This window comes from Ictalurus furcatus, chromosome 28 (genome assembly GCF_023375685.1).
Source record: "Ictalurus furcatus strain D&B chromosome 28, Billie_1.0, whole genome shotgun sequence".
NCBI lineage: Eukaryota > Metazoa > Chordata > Actinopteri > Siluriformes > Ictaluridae > Ictalurus > Ictalurus furcatus.
The window spans coordinates 4713995-4729875 of record NC_071282.1 but is presented as its reverse complement, the minus strand read 5'-3'; the positions used below and the strand labels follow the sequence as shown (position 1 = coordinate 4729875).

Sequence of the window (15881 nt, the reverse complement as noted above, 5' to 3'; positions counted from 1 at the left end):
CTTCTTGAGCGTCAGTGAATGTTTGCACCTTCTGTAATAGTCGTGTACGAGTCCCTCGGTTGTCCGCAGTGTGAAATGTTGGATCTGAACATCATATAGCTGCTGTTGGAAAGGGGTCAAATATGCAGAAGATGCTGAAAAGTAAAGAATGTGCAGGACCTGGAGGATTTTTCTGAAGAACAGTGGGCAGTTTAACTGCTCAGGATAAACAAGGGACTCATGAACAGCTCTCACAAAACATAAACACAGTCGGTGATCATCCAGGTTATAACACACCACATTAAGAATCAAGGGTGTGTAAACTTTTGAACTGGTTCATTTGTGTAAATTCAGTTATTATTGTGTCCTGTGGACTATATGTAAACATCTGTTGTGTGAAATAGCGCATTCAGGGCAGCATTAATAAATAATAAAAAAAAGAAGCAATTTTTATGATCACTTATTATTATTTAAATTATTAACATTTTACATATTCTGCAAGGGGTATGCAAATTTATGAGCACACCTGTACATTATAGCAGCTATAAACACTCGTCCCTTCACTAGGCTCTCTAGCTTTTTTTATTTGCTTTGCAGTTATAATAAGACAAAAAAAAAAAAGACTTTCACATATTTCAAAGCACTAACACTCAATTAAAATAAGCATCGCCTTACTGAAACCTTCACCATTTATTAGCCTTAGGTTACGTGAACACGGACGAGTTGTTACTATAGAAACGATAACGCATTAGGACGAGCACATTAATATAAACGTGATTTGAATTACAGCCAGAATTATAGTTAGAGCTGCTGCTAGAAAATAAATCGGCGCCTTCCAACCAATCAGATTCGAGAATCCAACACCTCTGTTGTAATAATAAACAAACTTGTAACACTTTTTTTTTTTTTTTTTTTTTTTTTTTTTTTTAAACTCTACAATGTGTTTTAAAACATACATTCATTAACGTATCTGGAATATAATCACTGTTAATTTTTTTTTTTGTGCTGAGGATAAAAAGAAAGGCCGTCCTCTGTCGTCCTGCTTTCTGAGCTCGCCTGCTCCTCTCTTTCAGCCTCTTTGAAATTCTGCACATTGGGGGGGGGGGGGGAAAGGACAAACCTGAATGCAGTAAAACTATCTTTTACAAAGCCTATTGAAATGACGGTCAGGGGAAAAAAAACAACCACCTGTTCTCACATGCACTTACATGTGTTTGAGTTTTATACAGAAAAGAGTGCAGCCTCTTTGCTTACACTTTTCTAGCATTTAATTAAAATTTCATTGACTGTTTATCTTTAATTATGCATATATGCCAAGATTATTGTGTCACATGTGAGCCTGAATATTAATGAATCCTGAACGCATTACTTTGTGGGGAGGAGAGACTAGACATGATGTGTTGTGCTTACTAACAGAGTTGCATGTTCTCTGTATTTTTATTTATTTATTTATTTATTTATTTATTTATTTATTTTCTTCAGTGCAATTTGCCTCTAAGGCTTGTGACCAATTTAGTATTTTCTGATCAAAATTTTAAAATGACTGTCACTTGGAAGACTGACGCAATTTCAGTCAATTATATTATTCATTAAATCTCTCTCTCCCTCCATTTTCTCCCACGCTATGAGTTTTTCAGAATGTCATTTCTAATCAACGTCCCTTTCTCGCCAACGTTCAAAAGCCTCCACACACAATCAACCTCTTAAAGTCCCAGTTATTTCATATTCAGTAATTTGTCAAAAAGCATACACAACTACAAGTTATTTAGAGTTAAGCACACACCATGAAGGTTTAATACTGAAATTGCACACATCGTTATTCAGACCTCTGAAGTAACTAGAGTCTTAATCTCGATTCAGAAGTTGTGCATGTGTATAAAATTATGAGTTTACTGTAAGCATAGCAAATGAGTGCTCAGTCAGCTTATCCTTCAAGCCATGTGTTTTCTTTACAGGAGAGTTCACTGAATGAACAAAAAGCACCGGCGTCATGTTATTAATCCTACAGCTGAAACTAGGGACTTAAAAGCATGATGCGATTACATTCATTACGATTTCATGATCTTGATCAGTCTTGTGGCTTCGTTAGATCGTGTGTACAATTAACAGTCGGAGTACAATATGAAGAGAAAAAACCCCCCCAAAAAACCAAATAATAGAATGTGCTGGATCAAGTGCTATTTTACAATAAAAATGAGTTTCATTTTTAAAAGAGTTAGAAGGACTAAACGGCACAGCAATCGTGGAATCATCTTTCAAATGTGAATGGAGGATTGTGTGTTTTTAAATGAGCAAAATATCGAGTGACATCATGAATAATATAATCGCATGTAAAAACCAAAATGAAGTGAAAAATGGGTGAAACCACGTAACTTGCCTAAAAACACTCTAATTATCTACTAATTTTTTATCAGAATGTTGGGGGAAATGTGAAGAAAGTATTTTTTTTTTTTCTAAACTGGAAACCTCACAGGCCATTCTACTTGTCTTTATACGTTTGGTGAGACTTGATGCACCTTCACTCCGAAGGTTTACTATAGCATATTCTGGCACTAGACTTGAATAATTCTCGTTTTTTCTCAGCCTAAGGAACTGCCCCATGATTTATAATGCTGCCGTAATGACAGCGGATAAATCCTTACCTCTCTGGGGGGAAATCAAGTGTGTGTATTTTGCCTGCATCATGTAGCATACACGGTTGCACAGACGTTTACACGCTGGTTTTCTCCCCAGAGAGCTGATGTTGCGCCGTGGGGAGTAGAGAGAGTGGAGACTAAATAAATACACGAGCTTGAATGGAGAGGAGGGAGGAGGGAGGGGACGAAAAAATAAGTGCCACCTACTGACTTGTACACGAGCTTCACTTACAAAACTAATGCAAATTAATTTTCAATTCAGTTTCGTTCATCATGGGTTATGTGATCCTAAAGCTTAAGATAAATGAGAGAATGAAGTGTTTTTGCTTGCTAAAACACCAAGTAATGTTATATTTCTCACGTTTATATAGAATGATGTAAATGTAAGAGACCCCATTATATTTAAAAAAAAAAAAAAAAAATTCACAAGTTTATATTATGCAGACATTATTTGTTTTGGATTTGAAGCACTTGATGCAGTAGTAAATACTCAGTAAGTAATAAGAAAGTAATGAATGTAAAGAAGTAATTAATGCAGCCTATCATTGGGGTTCACTTTAGGTTAAATCCTCCACGTTCATCTGCTTCATGAGCCGTGAAATTCTGTAATACAAAGGGGGAAAAACAGTTTCTTTTCAATGAACTGTATTGCTTCCTGTATGTGGTAAAATAAACGTGTTCATTGTACGCTTTGTTCCATACAGTAAGTGCTCAGACCTAGAATAGTAGCTCAATAACACAGCTGATCATTCTGTGGTAGAGTGGTTTCCTTTTTCAGCTACAGCTGAGTCTTGGTTTATGTTTTGCAAGGGATATGGAGAGGAAAAAAACAAGTATATTTAACTGACTTTAGGTTTTGGTTTCATTAATATGCAAGATGCTTGATGACTTGCATTGAACTACAGTATATGGCTGAAATAATATGTGGAATTGGGGGGGGGGGGGGGGTTTAAAGCTGCTGCTTGTCTGCTTTTAACTGCGTTTAGTTCAGATGTAGACACTGCTGCTCGTCATTACCATAAAAACCATCCGTCAAGTGTTGGATTTGACACTTTTTTTTGTTGTTGTTGGAACCACTTTTGGATGAAAAATTTCAGTGGTATCCATAACGAATCTACTGAACTGATGTTAGTCATACTGTAAGTTAGCTTAGTTAAGCAAGTTGAACATACATTGATAGATTTTATTTCACACCAAAGATTCGTGATACAAATCGAAGGTGCTGCATTTTTCAAGTCAGAACTTTTAGCTAGGGCGTAGGTTCTAGAGGGGTCGGTTAGTATCGGAGAGTTCAAAACACCTACGTGACTGTCTCCTATGAAAGATGCATGAAGGCTAGCAGGTCTGCATTAAGTCCCATAGGTCAAACCTTACTTACTTACAGCACCTTTAACCCTGAGAAATGGAAAGTTTTAGCACAATCGTTTCAAGTGATACGTCTATGAAACGTACCACATCTCTGAGAATGTAAACATTAAGGCATACCAACGATTCTCCATCACATGATGAGCAATAAAGAGACCAAACATGAAGGTTTCTGTATTGTATTTTCGTAAGTACTTACATATAAGTGGGGAATACAAGGGGGTTTGATTTTTATATATTTTTTTAATCCAGGAAAATACAGGAAGTCATAACAGTGCTCTGTACATTTTAAGAGTGAGGCAGAACAGCACTGCCATTTCCGTGCTGTAGCAGGTTCCCATGGAGTCGAGCTTAACGTACAAGTCCACATCAGATGATGAGGTCATGGCAAAGACCTAGTAGCACCTCCTTTAAAAAAATGACACTGGTTTCAAAACGGCAAACTATTTGCACACGTGCATACATGAAAGAAACAATATGAAATGCAAAAAGTTGGTAACATTCTTTCGTTGGTGACATCGAAATGAATTATTAAAGAAAAACCAGCTTGTGTGAGCTGCTACTAGAAACTTGCCGGTACATTTATTAAGCATTAGCGCCCTATTGTTGACCGTAGTAATACACTGGACATGTTACTCCATTTTGAATTTACATTCATCCTGAGCCACCATTGCTGTACGTGTGAATTGCTTTGGGTCGGAATCCCAAATATCTTACTGACACTTAACGGGTAAAACCTCAGAAATGTGTTATTTGGAAAAATAGAAAGAAAAATATACAGGACGACCTGTTTCATTTTCATAACTTACATAAATTCCATGAGCTCCAGTACATACTTTTAATATAAATCTTGAATTAAAAAGACTGGGGTTGCTGTGATTGTAGTTTAGGAGGTGCTGCAAGGGTCAGGCTTGGGTCCTCTGTGATTCTGAGCTTCAGTGCAAAAGGTCACTGTTTAGCCAGGATAAATCCAACAAATAAACAAAATGACACAAATACATTTAGTCATGTTCCAGTTATTTCTGGGTGTACGTGAGCAAGACATGAGTTACACACGATGGAGAAAGGAATGTGTGTTTGTGAACGAATGTCTGAAAATGAGGGGAACGTTCCAAAGTCATAATCCCTAGAAACAGTCGGTCCCCAACCTACAAAACTCGACCAAAAACATTTCTACACTAGTAAACCGCAGTTTCAGCGCGTACATTAACTTTAATGTGTGCTTTTAAAAAAAAACAAACTACTGCATCTATATAATCAGTGTATCAGTAAAGTTGCAAATATGTAAATAACTAAAGAGATATAACAAGACATAAACCTTGCATAAAACAAGGCGTAATTTTTGTGTTTTTACCAACAAATGGCATTTACTAGTGTAAAAAAGGCAAACATAATAACGCATTACGCCCAGTCTTATTTTAATAATTAAAGAAAAAAATCAACATGAACAAACTGGTATAAATAAGAGTAAACAATTTCGCAATAAAAATAAAAATTAGTGAACACAATTTTATTTATCTACAGCACAGATTCACACATCTGTAGCCTTCTTCTGTTTTAATTAGCGTTCATTTTTATTTCATTTCATGAACTATAATGGAAAAAAAGAGAGATTGAAATGACTGACAAATCCGCTACAGAGGTACCAACCTTGCTAACAGGAAAATACGAGAGAGAGAGAGAGAGAGAATTTATCACAAAAACTTTAGCATGTATGTTGGTATATGAGATGGCTCAACCCCGTCCTCTTTTTTTTTTTTTATTGACGCACAAAACAGAGTTCACATAGATAAAGTTGCCATGAAGCGAAAGTAAACGCTACCAGAAGCAAATGTGCCTCTTTCACGTCCCGCTTCCTTTCCCCTTCAGTGAATTAGCTTTTCCACCAGGCAAATTTTAAGTAAATGCTAAGGCTAAACCCATAGATGTCAACCCCTCTGTATCTATCCTCTCTCGAGGAGAACTGAAACATGAAGGTGAATTAACGATGAGCGTCAGGAGACAATAATATGGTATGTACACGAGAGGCAAAGTGTCTGGAACTGCATGCATGTAAAGCATGTCACAACATTATATGTCCTCTACTGTTCTTTATGTATGTATGTATGTATGTATGATTAGATAATTATCACAAGACACACATTTACAAATCGGGGGGGAATAACAGCTGGCTGTGTCTCAGACTCTCCTTTCATGCATACGAATGCTGGAGATATGAAGATATTTTAATGTCATAACATATAAAGCGGCTTCCTTCGCCTCTGCTAATATCAATTTCAATTACACACAGTAGTCTGGGTAGTTACCCATTTTTGCACTGACCCTTTGGGATGTAAACAAACATGGTGTCAACACAAAGGTTGTGATGATTAAAAGTGATTTAATAAGGCATCTGACTTTACCAGGAAAATGAGTGAACCAGAGATGTCATGCCAAATGGACGTAGTATGATGTAGAAAATGCTACACACACAAAACGTAATAATAATAAAAAAATAATGTGGCACAAAGATGATGTTGAAAAATGGAAGAGAGAGACAATATTTGTCAACACTAGCCACAATGCTGTATGGTCTTTGATATTTACTGAATTAGATTGCCAATGATGACGCGAAGACGACCCCTCCTGAAATACCTTTCTCTGAGTACAATGGAAATCTGCACTACAAAGGCCTCTTTGTTGGAGAATACTTGGATGTTTGAAAAAGAGAACCCCCCCCCCCCCACCCAAAACAAAACAAACAAACAAACAAAAAAAACCCCAAAACAAAAGACCAAACAACTACGGACACAGTGTGGCATTATTCTGAGAAATATCCTGTCCACAGAAGGGTGACCCATACCGTCTCCCAACCAGACTGATGAAGTAATTGAGGAATCCATTTTGACACCACTGCTCAGAACTCAAAAGTCTGCGTGTTCCCTTCAAAATTGTATGTCCTCTTCGCCTGAGAAAGACTGACATACACTCTAAAGCCATTTGTGCTAGCGATGTAAAAGATCACCTAGTCTCGTATTTGGCTTTCCATCCACAGTTTTTAAGCAACAGTTCCAAAAACATGTGAACGTTTAAAAGAGCAAGAGCACTGTGCAAAGTATCACCCCGGAGAAACAGGACAGGAGGCCCTTAGTCACATTCTCCATTCGTGTGAAAAGATAAATTCTTAAGAGTGAGGGGGGGGGGGGGAAAGAGAAGATTAGAAAGGAAAGGTTTGTTTAAGAAATCCCAAAGCCACCATTAGGCTATTTCTTTTATCCTGCGCATGTAGTCGTGTAGTTCTTCAGGGTCCTGGAACCCCATGTCCTGACACACCCACTGGATATCATCGTCGTCTGCGATGGGGATTGAGTTGTAGGGCAGCTCGTCAGCAGGAAGTGTGGTGAAGGTGGTGAATTTCACTCGTTTGCGCTTGGATGTGGGAGAACTTGCATCTTCGCCATGCTCCTTGGTGGAGCCGCCTGAGCTGCCATCTCCTCGCCCGTGCACTTGGCTTTGAACACTTGTCTGGGAGCTGCCACTGCTGTGGTGATCTCCATGGCAGCAAGTCTGTGGCCCTTCCAAAGGATTACTTGGACTTTCTGCTGTCTGAGGTGAAAGGTCGCTCTGAGCTTGTAAGGGCTGCCCGTTTCCTAGGAACACCCAGTGGTGGGAGTGGTCCATGTTGGCTTGACCTTCAGGTGGTATTCGCTTGTGGCGGTACTTGAGGACAAACACAATGCAGTTGATCAAGAAGACCAGAATGGCCAGGCAAAAAACACCCAAGAGGGCATACATCCCAATCTCCAAGTCGGTCATATTGCGAGGCGAGTGGGTAAACTCCTCTTCCTCACCCCCTTCCTCCACAGTTGGCCGATCCTGGTTACTGATAGTAGGGAAATTGGTATAGTCAATTGGCACGCTTGCAGGCTGCTCATTTGATGGCTCGTATCCAGTACCACCCGTGTTGGGATCGAGGCTCGGTCTCCTTGTGTTGAGTGGCACTTTAGGCTCCAACTCCACCTCTACCTCTTCCTCTTCAGAGTCCTCGTCAGGCCCAAACCGCACTTTCACATGAACTGGAGAAGAAGCGATGACGCTCTTTCGTTTAGTCTTCTGGCAGGCTTCACATATGGTCATTTCCACACGTACGAGCTCCCCGGATCCCTCCCCCTCTGCAACGATGACCGGCCACCTTTGCTGAGGCTCCTGAGAAATGGAGGCCACCTTGTCGTCCAGTGTGGAGGCATTAAGGTTGTAATCCTTGGGGTCATATATGCTTAGAGGGGCTGCTGTGTTGTCGCTGAAGTAAGCCCAAATGGAGAGACTGGCTTCCTGTAAAATAAAAAAAAGTAAAGAAAAGAAAATAGGAATCAATCATGGCATTAGCATTCTCCTGAAGTACCATGCCATTTTCAGGCAGCACTTCACTGAAACTGTCCACCTCCAGTATAACATGAAACAAAGAACCACAACACAGAAACCGTTAGTTAGAGCAGGAAACAGAACCATGTCATTTCTTTGCTTAAATGGATATAAAACTAAATATATAAGATGGATAGGTTAGCCTGTACATATTGAATAAAAACCTTAGGATAAAAAGGACGCATGAGATGCATGAGATGCGTGAGATGCGTGAGATGGTGCAGGGGTCAGTATTAGGTCCTCTATGATTCTCATCCCAAGTGTAATCGTCTCTGTTTACTCGCAACTTGTACTTTGATCTTCAAATGTAGAGCTTCTGTGCAAAATGCATAAAGATTAGGTGTGCAATAGACAAACAATATGACAGATATGACAAATATGTCAATGATTTTCAGTCAGTCTTTCGACGAAATTGTGCATTTTTATTACACAACAGATTCCCATAACTGAAAATGAAAAAATAAAATAAATAAGTACAACAGTATGAGCTCCTGCTTGTTGTGCATCTCAGGCATGACACTGCCTTTGAACTCATTTGCTTGTCCTTGAGGTTTAATTAAGCATTATCATATCTAACCTTAGCATTCACTTCATTAGTATTGGCAAAGCATCACAGCTTGTCTCTTCTTTGTAATCAAGCCTTTGTTATAACCACAGAATGTTAACCTCATAGCTACCTTGCCATCATATGTACTCATGGCGCAGCTAGCCAACAGAGAGAACTCTGTGGCTTCACAGCCTTCAAATCATATCTGTCAGGAACATGGACTAAAGTGAAATGGCACTGACGCAAGCCATGCGCTCATGTCACACATGGAACAAGCTGGCATTTAACAGACTGCTTCCATTTACAGCTAAAATGACAGCACCCTATGCGTGATGGAAGTCAGGAAAACAGTAGAAGGAAAACCTATTTTGACACAATGCTTTTTCGCCAACTGTGGCAAAGTGGGTTTTCCTTTGTCCACTCCATCCTTTGCCTGGCTACACACTGTTGCACTTACTAGTGACCCTGTCAAAGACTTTTGTCATGGTTGCTTTGACATTCTGTCCTAGTTGCAGTCAGAGTCACTTGTCAGGAAGAAGGTGGTCTTTGACATGCACGGTTCATCTAAAACATTGAAGCAGATGTGCTTCTGTGATGAACCTAGGAACTTTTGCTCTGGGAACACACAGCTGTGGATTAAATGGTTAAGACAGTCCTCTGATATTTTGGTACAGATGGATATGATATTCAAATTAAACATGAAAGCGAGTAATAGTAGTTTGGTGTGGCCAAGAACTTTTGGTTTTGTTTTATGTCCATAGCACAGAACAATTATTTGAACATGCCAGTCAAGCAGACATGAGCAAAGAGCTTGGGTGTATGCCATTGGGTATAGGCCCTCTTAGGTCACCCACGTTAGGTTTAGGGGACTCTAAAGATGCAGAAATGCCAGCAGGGTCAGTCGGGTGTGTGAATTCTAGCTTTGACGGTTCCTCAGACTCTGCTACATCACTCAGGTTCACAATAGCTTGGAGCCTATCCCAGAGGACTCGGGGCACAAGGTGGGGGATACCCTGGATGGGGTGCGAACCCATTGTCGGGCACAATCACAGGGTACAATTCGACACACACCCATTCACACATTATGGGCAATTTGGACATGCCAATCAGCCTACAACGTATATCTTGGGGGGTGAACACTGCGCCTATTTCTATCTGTATTTGTATCTGTTTCGAATACATTATCTCTTCATTCCAAGTAACATATTGGTATTAGGTTACATCCCTATTGTAAAGTATGAACTCAAAACAAAATGATGACACACAGGATTAGTACAGGGGACAAAGTAGAGGCACGAATGAGGACAAGGCAGGCCGGGTCCTAACCTGCCGCAGCTTTGTTCATTTATCATGGATGGCAGATGTATGAGAGTGCTCGAGGGCAAACTTTCCAGGACAGCGCAGCGACAGCAATGGCTTCAAGCTTTTCCTCTGAGAGCCAAGTGACCAGAACAAAGGACGGCTATTGCAGGCTTTTATGGTTTGAGCACTTACTGTATGACCCCTGCATTACACTTATTAAATCCACGGGTGGATGAGCTGCGTGTGTGTATGTGGGTGCGTGTGTTGGTGGTGGCAGCAATTAGCTTCCGATGCTTGAGTGGCCAGCCATCATAAAATGCCTCTTTTTTTTCTTTTTTTTTTTTTTTGCATGCAGAGAACAGAACAGCAAAAAGAAAAAGATGAACAAAAGTGTATTGGAACTGGGGAACATGCCCAAGATGTTGGACAAATTAGCACTGGGGTGTTTATTGGCCCTTGCTCCAAAATACAGGCCTCAATTAAAGAATGGGAAGGATCACAAAGCAAATGTACAGTGCTCCCCTGATGCGGGGAAGGAACAGACGTGGTGGCATGTTCTTTGGCTTCTCATTAAGCAGGACGCTGTCTCATTAGGAGCAGTGATACTGGGCAAGATCTGAATTCATCTGAATGTCAAACAATCCTTTATTGCACCAATGGGGCCCAGCCTGGTAGAGCAAGCTAGAGCTAATTGGCCAGTGGGGTCTGGCTGAGGCTTCACCTGTCACCACGGGGCTGTGTTGATCTGATTTAGATTACACGCATATTAGAGGGGGGCAAACAAGCTGGAGTATCGATCACGTAATGTTATAATAGAGCTAAAGCTCTGTATTTTAAAAAAAAAACAAAAACTTTTGTTTCTAAATATTAATGTCTGAGATGTGTGGTCTATATCTATTATTATTTTCATTGCAATCAAATGAAGAAGTCTGAAGGGAGATATAGCTTCCCTTGATGGTGTTTGTAAAAAATAGCTTTAATTATTAAGCTGGTTAACTTTTCCAGCTTATTCATCCTTCTGAGGACTTTTTCCCCCCCGACACTATTCATTTCTTATTCTTTTTTTTTCTGTTGGAATATCACACCCAATGGAGGGTAAAGCGTTATCATTAGGGATGTCCAAAAGTACATGTATATACAAACAAATCAACTAGTTTCAACTAATTGGTCCTTACAAAGGCAATACAAAGTCTGTCTTAAACCAGTCTATTAGCTAATTCTCATGTTTCATTAATATAATACACATGGACTGGAGTTAAAAATTGTGATGACACCAAGGACAGGTTGGGACAAGTTAGATGGAGCATTAATATAAATTATCTAATAAAAACAATGAGGTGCAAACTGGACTATACAAATACAGGAATGTAGTAGAAACATGGTGATAATTTATAGATTTTCTATTAAACTATTAAATTATCAACAACCATAACCTTGTTGACGTTTTGAAAGTCAGTTGCTAGACTGGATCATGACAGTCACTTGGCATATTCTCAATCTATAGATGTTTTATAAAGTGTCTAAAGTGAATTATTTCAATCAAGTGTTACTGTTTAAGTATTTGACCTCACGAATCCATTAGTCTGCTGTCAGAACTAAAGGTCTGTGTGAGTATTTGTATTGTTTGAGGTTCCAGTATTTGAATACCAAAATCAGTGTTTAGGTATGCTTTATGCTCCACAATAAGTCAGTGAAAGTGTGTGGTGGTGTTTGGTGGACACCCAGGACTATTATCAACCGCAATACATCATCCCCACAGCGAAGCATGGTAGTGGGAGCATCATGGTATCGGGATGCTGGACAGCCAAATACAGGGAAATCCTAGAAGAAAACCTATTCCAGTCTGCAAGAGCATCTGTTCCAGTCTCATTTACCTTCTGTCAGGACAAGGCCCCTATGCATAGTGCCATATCTGGATACATTGGAGTGGTTCAAATCCAAAAACCTGAATGGGTGAGAACGACCCGGCCAAAGCCCAGACCTCAATCTGACTGAGAATCTGTGTCAAGACTTGACGATTGCTGTTCACTAACAATTTTCCCAAGACGAAGTATCAGGATCCAGATCTGCAAACATGATCGAGAGGTATCCAAGAAGACTTAAAAACTAAAATTGCACCCAAAGGTGGTTCTACCAGGTATTGGCCCAGGGAACTGAATGCTTGTCTGACAAACAAATGCCAGCCTTAAAATGTCAGGTAAAGCTTTTCTTGTGTGTTTAATAATTCTGCTCATTATTTCTGTCTATGAAACGCAAACAAGTGTGCTGCAACATTCAGGAGGAATGTTTAATTGCAGGGGAATATTACTTGATTATGCCACAAGGACCCCCATTCCCCTTCCAAAGGTTAACCAAATATCTGTTTATTAAAATTGGGCAGAAAGCATATCCCTAAGGAGAACACTAACTGACAGTCAATGATTCAGGACCATCCCTAGTTGTAAGGTAATACTAAAGGGCATTTGCTATTTGTTATCTTATATTGAATGCATCGCGTCTTTTGAAGGACACTGCCATTGTAAATCAAATCATAGCTAAGAACCTGGAAGTACCTGTTTAAGAGCGGAGAGCGTCTGTAGCCCTGTTGCCTTTGCCACCATGGTGTGACTGTTTCCTGGGCTGGGCTGGAGACTCAGGCTGAGTCCAGAAATGGCGTGGACACGCAGATCCATTATGGAAACTTTATCATCCAGTACAGAGAACGGTACCTCGCCCAACATGGCCTCCACTGCCAGTGGAGATTCAACCTGGAAAAAATAACAACGTATGATTTTTAGGTATGAAACCGAGCTAGTCAGTCAAGGATTGACGTACTGTAGATTTCACTAAAATCTGTTGTGAAATGGGATTTTGTACTGTAAGAGAGAAATTAAGAACAGAAAAGGATGAATATTAGGAAGCAAGAGAGTGACTAAAGCAATATTTAGTGGGTGGATCATATACCGACAGATGTTGTGACCAGAGGGCAAAGTAAGAAGTATCCAATAGCCAGCATAGTTAGCTTCCTCAAAGGTCCCCAAAGCTGCCATTTTAGAGCCATTAAGACCACAGTTCAGCATTCCAAAAGGCAAAAAAACAGGTGCAGGATAAATAATAAAGGGTGGTTATTATTTAGCTGTTTGTGGCTCCAATGTGTGAAACCTCAATTAGCTTCTAGAATATGCTTGCAAATAGACCAATACACACACAGGTGTTGAATTAAGAGATGCTGTGGAACACACTTTGCTGTCATTTTTTGTGTCCACTTGTTCTCGTAGATTTTTTAAGAGAATATGAACAGGTGGCATATGATAAGCTTTATCATTCAATGCAGAAATAATTCGTAGGAGAAGACTTTGAGCAAAGCTCCTGAAATAACCGCCCAAGTTTCTGCAGCTGGAGTAAGAATGGACAGGAAGGAATTTAAAAACAAACAAACCCTCAAATATTCAAAAATAATCAATTCAAGAAATTCCTTTACCAATAAACCCAAAGCCTAGTTAGGACCTGATCAAGATGTTTCATTTTTTAATCAATGTCTACTTGTCTGGAAGGGCTACATCTATTCTGCATGTACACGTACGCAGTATTATGTAAGTCAGGAAGGAAAAACCAATTTCTGTCCATACTGAGGTCTGAAAATCCAAACAGAAAAAGTTGGGGGGAAAAAAAAAAGTGCAAATCCACTGCAAAACCTCCTCCAGTTTAAACGAGAAATGCCAAAAAATATCATACCTATAGTAACTTGAACAGCAAGAAAAGAAAATCCTCAGCTTTTCCAAAACATCAACAAAATAACATCAATGTCAATGAAGTTGTAGCCGATTATGCCATTATTTTCACTCGCGGTTGAACCCGATTACAAAAAATCAGAAGCGTAATATTAGTGCCAATAATGGGCTGTATAATGGGCTCAATCACATTGGCTTCGGAGGTGGACGGATTTAACGAGCGGCCAAGCGGGCAGAGCAGCGGTTCTTGCCCATTTAGCCCTGAAAGCCCGTAATGGCTTTTAATAGTGCTTGAAAATCTCCAGCCTCTGCGCAGTGCATTTGGCATTGTGCTGTTATTCCAACTCTCTTTTTAAAAAATGCTCTCAAAATGAGAGCTCTCCAAGAGCGGCGATGTATCTTTTCGCATTTTGTACACCCAGCCTCATTAGAAGCCCACATCTGTTAGGACGCATTGCTCGGCCAGGGCCCGAGAGGCTCGGAAACACACTCAGTCCTCCGAACGGATGGCGTTGTTCTATCTGCATTATTCTGTGATGTACTGAAGCACGGCCTGATGCATCCAGGTCTGTGCAAAGATGCGCATTAGGTGTTCTCTTTGTGAACAGTGGACTAGTTCAACAAACAGACTTTATATTAAACCATAATGAACTTTCTTTTACTTTCACACTATCTGTTGTTACCCAGATGAAGATGGGTTCCCTTCTGAGTCTGGTTCCTTTCGAGGTTTCTACCTCTTAACATCTTAGGGAGGTTTTCCTCGCCACCGGCTCGCTCAATTGGGATAAATTCACACACTTAAAATCTGTATCCTGTGTTTATATGTTTCTGTAAAGCTGCTTTGAGACAATGACCATTGTAAAAAGCGCTATACAAAGAAAATAAAATTGAATTCTCTTGTCAGATATGGCAATGGCATATGTCCAATGGAATACAGTTCACTAACCAGCCCATTATTTATATATATATATATATATTAATTATAAACGGAGGATGCTGAGAAATATATAATTAAATCAATTAGTTTCCTGACTGCAGTTTTCTTTTTCCTTTACAAGTTGGGTGCATGTTTCAAAGCTGAGGGACTTCTAGCATGAGTGATTTTGTGTGTGTGTGTGTGTGTGTGTGTGTGTGTGAGAGAGCGAGAGAGAGAGAGAGAGAGAGAGAGAGAAAGCGTCAACGTCTGCCAGAAAAGCTCATTTGTTTTAGCTTCAAGAAGCTTGCAATTAGTTTCTTGTGCTGGCTGCTACACCTGTGTTTGATGTCTGTGTTTTTTAACAGCCAAAGTGCTGTATACTTGAAGAGCTTTCAGAGACTGAAAAAAAAAAGTATGCTAACCAGTTTTCCACAAAATTAATTACAGCGGTTGGTCTACACGGCTTACCAATTAATTCACAAGAGTTCAAATAATCCATTCAAAAAACGCAGAGCATGCGAACTATTTATCCTGCTGCTTGAGCCCATTAAATGTAATACATTTCTAAACAATGCAGTATTGATTCACTTATATTTGCTCCTAACAAATGCATTAAAACATGCATTTCCTGTGATGAATAGTGCACTTAGAGGTTTCTGTGAAACTTTAGTGGCAAAGTGGCCAATGCAATGACTCAGAGTCAGAATTGAAAGAACAATGATTCAAAGATTCATTTAAATATTTTAATGTATAAAGATTCACATATGAGAGAATCAAAGCTTTGTAAGTAAAAGAACAATGATTCAAAGATTCCAAAAATGAGAGAATGATTCAAAGCTTCTAAAGTCAATATACTGTAGAAAGTTTCCTAGATGAGCGAATAATGAAACAAAGATTCATAAGTGAAAGAACAACTGTTCAAATATTTCAAAATGAATGCATGATTCAAAGACTAAAGTGTACAATGATTCAAAGAATCGGAGATGAAAGAATAATGAATAAAAGATTTGTACGTGAAGGAACAA

The 15881-nt window shown here is 39.5% G+C and overlaps 1 protein-coding gene across 2 annotated transcripts in view; it reads right to left on the bottom strand.

The window, feature by feature from the left end:
* Positions 1-6693: 6693 nt before the first annotated feature.
* Positions 6694-15881, bottom strand: part of tmem132e (transmembrane protein 132E) — a 268491-nt gene continuing 259303 nt past the window's right edge. For both annotated transcript variants that reach the window (XM_053618725.1, XM_053618724.1), the window contains exons 8-9: positions 12783-12977; positions 6694-8291 (exon numbers count right to left, since the gene is read on the bottom strand). In XM_053618725.1, the coding sequence (XP_053474700.1) occupies positions 7218-8291; positions 12783-12977 (1269 nt within the window). In that variant the 3' untranslated portion in view covers positions 6694-7217. The remainder of the gene's footprint in view (positions 8292-12782; positions 12978-15881) is intronic.